Below are 12229 nucleotides of genomic sequence, written 5' to 3' on the forward strand. Positions count from 1 at the left end.
AATTAATGCCCATAATCAATTCAAGCATCTCTGCTGATATCATGAATCATTAAAAATCTCATCTGCAACCCCAAAAGCAAAACTGTTCTCAAAATTAAATAGAGCTCTCTGAGTACATACTTAAATGAGATAAAAGCAGCAGGGCTCCTGCTGATGGATGGCTCCCTTTTAACATCATCAGGAATGACTGCTTAGATGGTCTTTGATCTTACCTCCGATTTTTAAATGTGGTAGAAGCAAGCAGTGTCACAAAGAAGATAGATTTTGTGGAGGTTTCTGTGCTCACAGCAAGTCCTTCCATGTTCCATTTAATACAGTGTTACTGAATTTTCAATCTGTTTGAAACTACTTCGGAGCAATTAAACTAATTCCAGGATTGTAACCTGGCAGTCTGACGGTTACTAGTCACCAGGCGTGGAGAGGGAATTTCTAAGAGCATTTACCAATTTTTTTGCTGTCCTAAACAGAATTTCAGGTTGTGTGTATGTAGTTTTTGCTTACCCAGAGGTCAAAAGAACGTCCCTCTGTGGAATCCATGCTACAACGATCACTGCTACATAGAAGATGCTGCATGTATGAGATGACAGTGACACACTAATAATTTTTAATTTTTAACAGATTTCACAATGGAAGACAAATAATTCACAGGAGTTTTAGAGACTTTATTTATGTATAAACAATTTAAACACTTTGCCATAAATTATCTTTGCCTGTCTCTAGTCTTTGCTTAGCAGCAAATTAAAATTAATATAAAAACTCAATGAACAATTCATACATGTATATTACAAAAAAGTTCTTGTACCAAAGTTCTTATTAGACTTTTTTTTTTTTAATTTTATTTTTTTATTTTTTTTTGTGGTGACTGTAATGTGATTGTCTCAGTTTCTCGACCAAACAAACACACTAATAATTTTTAAATCTGAAACAGTGATTGTGCCTTCTGGCTGATGTATGTACAGGGTGATCTGACGTGGTGCCCATTTGCAATAGTGTAACACAATGCCCACAGCTCTACTGGAACTGATACCAACAAACTACTGAATCTAAACAGACTACACCCTGTAACTGTGTTATACTGTCCACAATGGAAATCTTCAAAGACAAACAGAGTATGAAATTTATTTGTAGTGATTTATAGCCACCATTTTGAATGTAACTTTACACTCTGCCCTCTTTGAATAAGTTAAGCTTCAGGCCAGACAAATGGAGGGTCAGAGTGCAAGTGCGGTTTTGTTATTCTTAAATATATTTTCCTTTACTATTTCCAGTGTGCTCTCACTTGCATTCTCATTTTCCTCCAGTTGCTACACACAAATCACCCCAAAGTCATGTTTTAAATGCACCTGTATTTTGCTTTAAATGAAAACCTCTTGGATATTTATCAAACAAGCAGTCTGAATCATTTGTGTTTCATCAGCTGGTTAGTGAAAGTGGCCCACTTGGATTTCTTAGTTTGCTCACGTGTGAATGGAGTGAGGTAATACAATACGAGGCCTTCTTTTTATTTTTCGTTAGACCCAGAACAAGTGGGTAATATTTCAGGGGTACTGTTTAATTTGTATGGTTAGAGTTTTCAGTCAGGCTTTAGTCCACTTCAGGATGTGGTTTTTAATCACTTGAACAGTAGCATTTAACTCAAAAAATGAGCTTTTTTTGCCACTTACTATCCCAAAGTAGCTCAGCCTAGTGCCCCCATGTAGGTCTTCATCTCCTTAGGAGAGGAGATAACAGTTACGACTACTGATTCATCCAGCAAAGGATGACAGCAGGTTAATTTGTTACCTCTTTCCCATTTCATTCTGTCTTAAAAACTGGATGTTGCTGCTACTGTCTGCTAGCTCTGGGTACTGCTCCACAGGCAGGACATAATATCCCTCGTAACCTTGAACCCTTCCCGTGTTCAGAAGCTGTTGCTTCTCTCCGTCTGTCCATACGCGGCTGCCCTCGCGGCCGTCCCGTGCCTTCTGCTGCTCCTTGGCCCACGCTGACCCCAGGGCTCGCTGCCGAGCCTGGTCTAGCACTCTCGCCTTCTCCTCGTCCAGCGTGTCGGCGGTTAGCCCGTAGCGGATGTTGATCAGCAGGGTGGAGTACTGAAATTCAATATTCGTGAACCGTCGAGTCCTTCCGTTGATTAGGAGAGCTGGCTGGGAAACGGTCACGTTTACTCCGCTGTCCAGGACCTTCCGCCCGCTGGTCATCGCGAGGGTTACGAGGTCGCTATCAGCTGAGCCTATCTTGACAAAGTAATGAGTATCCTTCCCCTCGATGCTGTAGTGCATTTTCTCCAGGTAGTGAGCACTGTTAAGGACAGAGGCAATTTTTCTGCTATCGTCTGTGGCTATGCTGGAAATGCCAGTGGTTACACGGCCTTCCTTTACAGCAAACATGATTCCTTTCCCAATAATAGGAGTGCTTGTTGCAAACCAGTGACCTGCTTTGTCTCTAATATTGGCATGTAATCTTTTAGATATGACCTGTCCCTCAAGAGCCATGAAAGCTTGATTGTGTCTTTCTGTTGTCTGCTGAACTCCTGTAATTAGCTGGGAAAACAAAACAAAACAGCAAAAAAGATAAAGACCTGAAAATACCAATGTCAGAGAACAGTGCTAATCTTTGGTTTTGCTTTTCTAAGGAAAAGATAAACAGCAAAAAAATCTAGGCTGTAGAAAGACCACCCTCGGTTACCTTTTTAAAATTATTTTGCAATCAATAACGCCAAATAAAAGGTTTCTCACAAATCACCTTTCATAGCAAATACATACCGCGAATCTCTGGGCTATTTATAGTTACATGATGGCAATTACAGGAATAACTAAAACCCAAGTCTAACACAAGTTTAATCAGATCTTAGAACAGAATCAATTTGTTAAAAGATGGTGCTTAACTTTTGGATACTTTTGCCCAGAGATTTCGATTGGTGTATAGGACTCAAATGCTTATGAATGTAAACTTTTTGGAAATGAGATTTGGGCTCCAAAACATCGAAGTAATTCCTGAGAGAGGATTTAGATTCTCAAATGACTTAGAAGCAAGTAGAAGTGTTATGTTTTGGTTTACACAGTCATATCAGTTGTACTTCCATAAACGTGAAGTAAATCTAGCACAGACTAAGTTTGAAACTGGTCTACTACTCCTTTTAAGTATATTAAACTGGCTGGAATTTATTGTTAAGGCAGAATGCTTAATACCATTTCCCACCTTTAACCTGACAAGAATAAACACTGTATGTAACAGCAGTAGCAAACCAAAGCCTCTGTGAGAAAAGCTTCAAACAAAAAAAGATGACAAATCCTATTACAGGGCGGGGAGTAAAACCATTCCTTAGCAGTACAGCAAAGTACCAACCTAAGTTCATTGTAACACACAGGTTATTAGGGTAATTTTACCAAAGGTACAACAGATGATAATTTACCATGCAGAGTTTCCTTTTGTCACTGTTAATCAAGTTAATCAAGTTACAACTCATTAATCAAGGAAGAACTCAATAAAAGACAAACTAATGACACCATCATTATGATAACAACGAAGGCTGGCAAGAAAGGCATCTGTTCATTAGTATAAAATCTAGCTATACTCACTTCCATTTTACACTGATGAAATAAATGCGTGGCCTTGCATTGTAACTACCGAGGAGCCAGCAGTTCTATTCATAGAGTGGGGCAAATGTACCAAAAAAAAGAACTTCACTTTTCTGCCTACCTGGCCATTTTCACATGCTTGGCTCTCAGACAACTCATATGGCGGTGACACAAAGTACATTTTTGCTCTAGGGAAACCAGGAATAATGTTGCTGAGCTGAAATCCAAACATCACCAACCAGCTTTTGACATCTAAAAATCAAAAGTAAGCAGGCAAGTGAGAAATAAATGTGCATAAGTACAAGAAATCCATAAATTCAGGAAATCTACCTTTGACCCCCTTAGTTTCAAGTAGCAAGTATAAATCCAAGTTGAATTTATAATTTATATTGCAGCATGGCACTTTACAGAACCGAGTATTCCACAGCAAACAAACACAGGTACTGTTGCTTCAAATTTATCCTGAACAGTTGATCAGTGATACACCACCTCTCATTCTTTTTCCACGATAGCACATGGAAAAACCCTTTACTGTAGGCAGTACTTGTCCCATCTCTGACACCTTCTGACAGGGTTAATGTAACCCATAAACGAGATTGTGAAACGGTGCTTTATTAGGTTAGCACCCCCGAGAACACTGAGAAGTCCTCTGGGAAATGCACGGCTTCTCTTCTATGTCCTACGCCCATTAGGTGTTGTCTGGTCTCAGGAGGCTCCACTAAGTAAGGGCAGTCAGAAGCCAGGCTGGAAATTCAGACGTCTGCATTTTGGGACCACAGGCAGCCCCCCCACACACCAAGCACAGCCAGCAGGTGAGGGGCTGCCCGGCAGGGTCATGGCTCCGCGCTGGGACGTGCCTCGGGGAGACCCAGGGCTCGGTGTGACCTGACAAGCCCTGCCTTCATTTCTGGCTGAAAAAGAGCAAGTAACTTCCGCTAAGGCAACAGCAGTAATTCTCATTCGGCAGGTACAGAGAACTAATGATTTACTGTGCATCATTTATCTGGCTGTCACAGGCTAAGAGACGGTGTGGGGGCACAGGCACTTCTCGTTTCACCAGGGCTGTGTTCATTTCATCACAACCAGTTTTTAAAACCTCTGCCATTCCCAGAGGCCTTCTCTCCTCGCAGGCCTCCAGCAGCTCCCGGCACTATCCCTGCGCGCGGTGCTTGCAGCAGGCAGGCACGCGGCGTGCAGAGCACCTGCGGAGAACCTGCCTGAAGCTGCAAACCTCGGGGCGTGCTCAGCCCCGACCCAGCACCTGCTTCCCCAAAAGTTTTAGCTGTGGTAATGTTGCATCACAGAAAGGGTAATACTTATTGGTTGTGGATATCTGACAGCAACCATCTCCTTTTCTTAGCCGTCCCTACAGTGAAGTGAGTAGTAAAATGCTCTGCTTCTGTGAAGATATGTACGTGCATCTCCGGTTACACAAGAGAGAGAGGTTTGTTTTTTTTTTCAATATGAAAACCAGGGTGCCAACACAACCACTTGTGCAAGACAACTTGCTTACGAGCAATCTGCATAAAGCAACAATTTGATTAGAACAACAAATATTTACATCATCAATGAAATTTTGATTTTTCTTTTTTACAGACTACAAGGTATGTGTTGTACCAATGTGCAATATATTTCAATATATTTTCCAGGATTTCAGCCAATGGATGGATAAATGAAATAAATGCAACTTCTGACTATAGCAAAATATCAGAAGATGACATTGAAGATTGCAACCAAACAGCTGTGGATGCAAATAGAATTTTGTTGAATTTAGGACAACAGAGTTTGATCCCAAGGTAGTTTAAGTCAATATTTTGACCTTATCAGGCACAAATCCCACTATCTTCAAATTGCAAAGCAGCTACAGTAGAGCCACTAGTGTGTTACACATACAACTAGGTCCCAAAGAACTAATGAAACCTGCTATGATTTTCTTTGAAGGAAATGCACACTTTTCTTGAAATTCAAATTACTGCTAAAATTAAGATGGCTCGTTTTTTAAAATATCATTGCTGTAATTATTGTATACCACAGATTCAACTTTGAAAAATGCCTTTCCTGAAGACATGTTAATTACCTTTCCTTTTAAAAATTGCCGGCAGCTACTGCAAGTACTGTGTGATCTTACTAAGTGAAAATTTATTACTACTTAAGAAGAGGTTACAAGTTTTACCCAATTCTAGCATACATGATCAAAACTATTTTATTGTTTCTCTTTCTGAGCTGTATACATTCCATAAAATTTCCTAACCTTTACAGGAGAAAATGATTGTGAAAAAATCAAGGTTTTTGTTTTAAAGACTAAAGACAGTTTGCATATTAAAAGCCAAATGGGACAGTGAGTTTTAATTAAATCCATTCTTGGTGCTAATTCATAATGTGCCCATGGGCTAACTCAGGAGTTAATTTTGAAAGCAGCCCTGAAGGGAAGAGATACTGAGAAGTTCTGGTTCCTGATTCTCCAACCAACCTGCCAGTGTTTCTTGTAGGAGATGTCTCTTTTCTTTAAATATTTCATGGACACATCTCCATACAGTACTGAGTTCAATACAAAGAGCTAGATGAAACTGAATATTTAGGTCAAAGTATTTTATTTTTCCCTTCCTGTTATTCCTTGCAGCTTCTCTTTTAGCACCAGAGGAGTGATATCGAAGAACAAAAGCAGCCAGACACAAAAAGGAAAACGGCCCAACAGCACAAAAAGGAAAATGGCCTGACCTGGATGCTCCCACACCAGCAAGCTGGCTAGTAAGGGGAAGCCTGATTTCCTCCCCAAAAGAACACACAAACTTATTATTACTGTTATTTATAAAAAAAAATGCAATGAAGTCTCACCTGTTACATAATTCTTTAGATCCAGTTCATTGCTGAGGGGGTTGTTACTCTTGAACATGTACAGGTTGAAAGGGGCAGGTTCTTTACCAATGTTTTTCCACATTGTGTAATCAGGAGATGTCCAGCGTCCAGCAAGGACATCATAGTCCCTTTGGGTAAAATGGACGAGTTTGGTTAAAGGATCATACAGCCCTCCATGGAACCCAATAACCAACTGGAAATCGGGGTTAGAGTCATAATAAATCTCCCCATACGCCGTGTACTGAAGCTGTTTGATCATGAGGCCGTTGATGCTGAATACAGCTAACGGAGTGCCTGTGTTATCAGAGGCAACATAATATTCTTCCCCGCTGCTACTCTCCATTGCAAACAGGTGGCCTTGCAAATCATAATACAAAGAGGTAATTTCTGAATTGGAATGATTGTAGACATGAGTTACTCTTGTTGGGTTGTGAAGATCAGCATAAAAGTACTGTAGATGATGCCCTAGGTTAGTCTTACAAGAAGCCCTTCGGCCAAGTCCGTCGTAACGGTACTGAACGCTCCACCCATTCGCTTTGTTGTAAGCTCTTGTTAAGAGTCCTTTGGAGTTGTACTCAAAAACATCTGAGCCTCGTTGACACAGGAATCCATCATCATCAATTTTGTAGGGTATGTCACCTAAGCGCGTAATCCTGTCTCTTAGATCGTAGCGCAGCGGCATCAGCCGGACGCTGTTTCCAGGATTCAGAAGGTGAAGATTTCCATTCAGGTCGTAACTATAACGCCAGGTTGGCCTATCGTTTACTGCTACACTTTGCAGTTGTCCATCTCCATCATAATCGTAGGTGTACTTGGTTGTGTTGGCGTACGGACCAAGTTTCAGTTCTCGCTTAGTTACCCTTCCCATACTGTCATATTGTACAGTCATCCAGTACATCAGAGATCTGAACATTTCGTATTGAACTTCTTTAATGCGCCCATGGGTATCAAAGTGTTTACTCAGTGTCATTACTGCTGTAGTAATAATTTGATTTATATCATAATAAATAACTCCAAATTTGCCAAAATGTTCTACTTTGCCAGAAATCTCATCATAACGGTAAAGATCAACTGGAAGGGGTGTCTCGCTTATTATAGGTTTGATGCTCGCAATTCGAAAACTATTATCATGATATGTATAATCAAACCTTGCATTGACCATACCCTCCTCAGAGAATCTATAGATTTGTTTGTCAACAAGAGGACCAATTTTACGATAGCGGATTGTACAAGAAAATCCTCCACTTTGCAAATTCACCATTTTTAGGACACCTGTAGTTTCATCGTATCCAAAAGTAACTGCAGTACTGTCATAAACAATCTCAGATAATTTGGATAGCTTCCCATACTTGTAAAAGACTTGTCGACCAGTACCTAAAAATGATGTTTTCAAAATCCTCCCATCATCACTATAATCAAAAATCACTGATGCGTTGCTTTCAGGAGGATTATAAATATTCCTAATGTAGCCAACAGACGTGTGAGTTGACATGCTGTGCCGAGCAACACTAGGCATGGTAACAGCATGGAGCCGGTCTGAAGAATCGTACTCGAAGATGTACTGCCGTTGGCTCTGAAGCAGTAGTACCATCGACTATAGAGAAGAAAAAAACAACACACCCACAGTTACTGTCTTTCATCTTGTGACCTCTGAGAGGGCATTTAAAAAAAGAAAAGTTTACTGAGGAGGCAGTAACATCAAATTAATAAAAAGAGACATATATACATTAGTTAGGGGTACAAAGCTGCTCTGGAGTATTGTCAGATTGCCGGATGAGAGGATCTGCTGCTTGGAAATCAATATGCTGACACTCCAGAGAAAGTGTAGGTTAGCAACCTATTAGCTACTCTCCCTTTAGTAGGATTTTTTTATTTTTTTTTTAGGATGCAGAGGAGTTAGGTAAATTACTTGATTTATCTTTCTGCAAGCAATAGCAATTCACAGCTATTGCCATGAAACACAAGAGAAACTAAGAAAACATCAGCTCTGGCTTGCTTAAAACAACAAAGAAGGTAGAGGGAAAATAATATGCAGTTTTGAAGTATTTAAGACTTTAATGATTAAAGAATCTTAATTAGGATAAATAAAAATGCATTATAATATTTTATTTTAATACATAATGATTAGAGATGAATTACCTGTTTCTACTTGAACTTTTGGTCAGGTTTAGTCATGTGGTTTTGGTCTTAATTAAGCACAACTCATTATATTAGTTTATGCCACTATGTGGTGGCCTACTTGCTTTTTATCTTTATCAAAAGATAAAAACCATGAACAAAGTACTTAATATTAAAAATAAGTCAAATTCAGCTGACTAATTGAAAACTAAGAACTTCTGAGATCAAGTACAAAGGGATTATTAACAGCTTACATCATATGTAACTGCATGTCAGATTTTAGATATTTAATGTGTTAATATGTTAAATACAGCACTTAAAAATGAAGTGGAGTAGTACTGTCTCTTTGTAGCTATTTTCAGAACATAAGACTACATCACCTACTTTTTCTAGGTAGGTGTAGCTCCAAACCTTCCCATCCGCAAACATGCGTGATATGATCCTGCCTTGCTTATCTATATCTGTTCTTTCACTCATGGCACCACGCTGAAGCCCAGCCAGGCGTCCATTGAAGAAATAGGACACGTTGACAGCAGCCAGACCACTGCTAGGCAGCCAAAGAAAAGGCCGTCCTAGTTGATCGTAAATTATCCTCAGTGTAAATTTCCGGTGATCGTCATAGATCTTTTCTGTGCGTATATTCCGGTCGTAATCAATGGACAGTAAATTCCTTCCATGAACCTATTGAAATGAAAGAAGGCTGTATTCAGTGACCAGTGGGCACTATGCTTGTATGAACTTCCATAGTGAAAGTAGCATGCATAAGGATGAAAAGTAGCATGCATAAGCATGAAATTTCCCCCAATTTTTGAAAAGTGTAGGACGCTTTCTAATTAACAGGCTTTGATGTTCCATTTCCAGGTATTTTCAAATATGCTGCTTTAAGTGTTTTACTGGGATATCTCCCATCTTCCCACACCATGGGAGCTGAAGTCTTACAAAGACTTCCCTCTTGTCAGAGTGGACAGACACACTGCATACCTGTATCTTAGATTGCAAACAGTTAACACTTAGCAGCAAAATGAGTGATTCTGCATGAAAGTAACTTCTCTACTTCTGCTGGTGCTACTTCTGATTCTGCATGCTTCTTCTGCTATCAGTGGTTCTGAGCCTTTTTCCCTACAATGACTCCAAGGACAATAGAAAAAAAAAAGCAATTTTATAATCTTCTTGGAGGTTTAGCCACTTAGGTTTTGTAGCTGGAACACCCTGCTTACTAATTGATTCCATTAATGCTTTCTTCATTTACTTTCCGAACATTCAAGAGATCTCTCAAGCAACCCCATCAGCTGGGTTGTGTTTCATTTCTTCTGATCAAAAATCCCAGTAATACAGGCCGGGATGGAGTTCTGATTGTGTGAAACAAATGTTCTAAGTAATTAGGTTAAATATTTTTCATTTTATCCAGATTTTTCAGTTACAATTTTCAAATTAAAGCACAGCATGAAGTGTTTCAGTCTCTGATTTTTTACTTTTTTTTTTTTTTTTCTTAACAAAAGAGCAAAGCAGAAACAAAGGAGTATAAGAATGCCAAATGGTGAGGTTTCTACTGAAAGTGCTATAATGAGAGATATAAAAATATATTCACTGGAGGCTAAACCACAGAATTCAGGCTAATGCTGTAATCTGATAAAGCTTCTTAAGTAATTTAATTGTAGATGCGTCATTAATAAAGTAGAAGTCTTTAAATTAGATATCATTTGACAGCAATGACTACTTAAAAAGTATTCATCGGTTTCTGGGAATTTGTTCTTCAGCTTATGTTTTACAGTAGCTTTGATTAAGCAACGTTTTCTGTTATCCAAAATTAAACTGCACATCAAACAATATGTAAATTAACCCTGAGCCTTTCTCGAGGACATAAAAGTTATTCTGAGATATTTTCACTGGCAGGGGTAAACCCAATTCCCATCCCAGCCTACTCTGTAGTAATTCAGTTATACTGAAAGCAAATTTAAAATTAATACAATTTTGTGTTTGTAAAGAAGTAATTATTTCAAATTATCGCTCATTATCCTCATTTTTTCCATTAATAAAATTTAGCTCTTTAGCAGTTTGCATTTCCTCAGCGGCAATCATTAGGAAAAGCTTTTTTTCTGTAGGTTTTCCCAAAGGTTTTTCCAGCACCAACTTCTCCTGTGAGTCAAAGCAAAGACAGGGTATTTTTTTAAAAAACATCTTGGCAAAATAAATCATATTCTGTTTTCCCAGTTTAATGGAAACAAAGCTATGGAAGGCAACTCAACATCAATACTTTCTCAACCATTTACCTTTGTAAATGAGAGATCGATCCTTACGACAGAGACAAGGCAAATTCTTTCCTTCATAGAGGTCTTGGGGAAGCAGGAGAAAGGTTCGCCAAAACACTTAGCTGTCACATTAAAATAAAAGACTAGCCTATGATGGAAAGATCCTGATCTTCTACGGATAGGCAGAGGTATTTTTTTTTCTCCAGTCTTTCAGAAATACTGAGAATCAAATTCTAGCCTTTTATTTTAAATTTCTGAAGCTTCATAAAGCAGTTGGGTTTTCTGTGGATTCCTCCCTTTCTTCCCTCCAGCACAGAAGGTATAACTGTAATCTGCATGTAGGAAAGTCTGATTCCAGGTATCCTCCCTCTTCCCAAAGACGTTATAAAGGTTATTTTTTTCCCCTTAGATAACTAAAGTATTAGTTTTTGAAATGATTACATAGAAGAAGTGCTATGCATATAGATAAACATCACTTAAAGAATAAAGAAGCACCTGCCTGGGTAACTCAGTAACTTCATTTTCATTTGTAAAATAAGTAAAACCACAGAGTGTAATTGTAGTGTCATATTAATTATATAGAAACCCAAACAAAATGACAAACTCCCACTCTTCTTGGGAACACTAATAACACTATGGCAAATATCATGACTGAAGATTATCTAACAAGCCATTTCTCTTTTGTTCTGCTACCTACATGCACATCTGATTCTTCCTTTCACTGCCGCTGAACAAGTCACAATAGGGAAGAGCCCTTCTGTGCATCGGTAAGAGGTCTTGCAACAAAAATCCCTGAAGTTGCAGTGTATCAAAACCTTTCTGAATGAAATTATCTAGACTTTATCTGAAAATACTAGCAAGACATTAGACACGGGGCACATAAAATATTAGGGGGCAGTGAGCTGGGTGATATAAAGGGGAGGTACAGCTCTCCCCTTCCAGGCTACCCAAGCCCACCCAGGCATGTCCACAGAGCCCTGCAGGTACAGCCCGACCGCCTCCAGGTGCGTGTATCTGGGGAAGCACAGGTGACAGCACTACCTGGAGAGAAGGGTCTCGGAGCAAAAAGGGTTCAAAGCCTTCAGGGACATGCAGTCATTGTGCAAGTTACTTGGTACAACCACTTTCATGTTCTGCCCCTATTCAAACACATTGCGTTTGTTAAGCTTGTGTGACTTTGTGCCTGATGCACATGGCTGGAGGAAGTCCATGTTTGTTCCCCCTTCCGTTTGTGTGTCTGATACTTATAAGAAATGGGACCAAAATATGAAGGAACGACTGCTCTGTCATCTTCAACCCAGATGAAGAGTTTTTACTTCTGCCTGTACTTCACATTCAGCTCTGCCAACACATACGAATAAATCCAAGAATGAAAATTAACACTAAGTTCTCTGATGAGTCCCACATAATAACAACTTTCACTAACAG

At 39.3% G+C, this 12229-nt stretch overlaps 1 protein-coding gene across 15 annotated transcripts in view; it reads right to left on the reverse strand.

Moving 5' to 3' along the window:
• Positions 1–641: 641 nt before the first annotated feature.
• The window catches only part of TENM2 (teneurin transmembrane protein 2), a 1136432-nt gene continuing 1124844 nt past the window's right edge, over positions 642–12229 (reverse strand). For all 15 annotated transcript variants that reach the window (XM_068697798.1, XM_068697795.1, XM_068697797.1 and 12 more), the window contains 4 exons: positions 8937–9233; positions 6414–8028; positions 3700–3830; positions 642–2540 (listed from right to left, as the gene is read on the reverse strand). In XM_068697798.1, the coding sequence (XP_068553899.1) occupies positions 1779–2540; positions 3700–3830; positions 6414–8028; positions 8937–9233 (2805 nt within the window). In that variant the 3' untranslated portion in view covers positions 642–1778. The remainder of the gene's footprint in view (positions 2541–3699; positions 3831–6413; positions 8029–8936; positions 9234–12229) is intronic.

The sequence above is a fragment of the Anas acuta genome, chromosome 14, assembly GCF_963932015.1.
Source record: "Anas acuta chromosome 14, bAnaAcu1.1, whole genome shotgun sequence".
Lineage (NCBI taxonomy): Eukaryota > Metazoa > Chordata > Aves > Anseriformes > Anatidae > Anas > Anas acuta.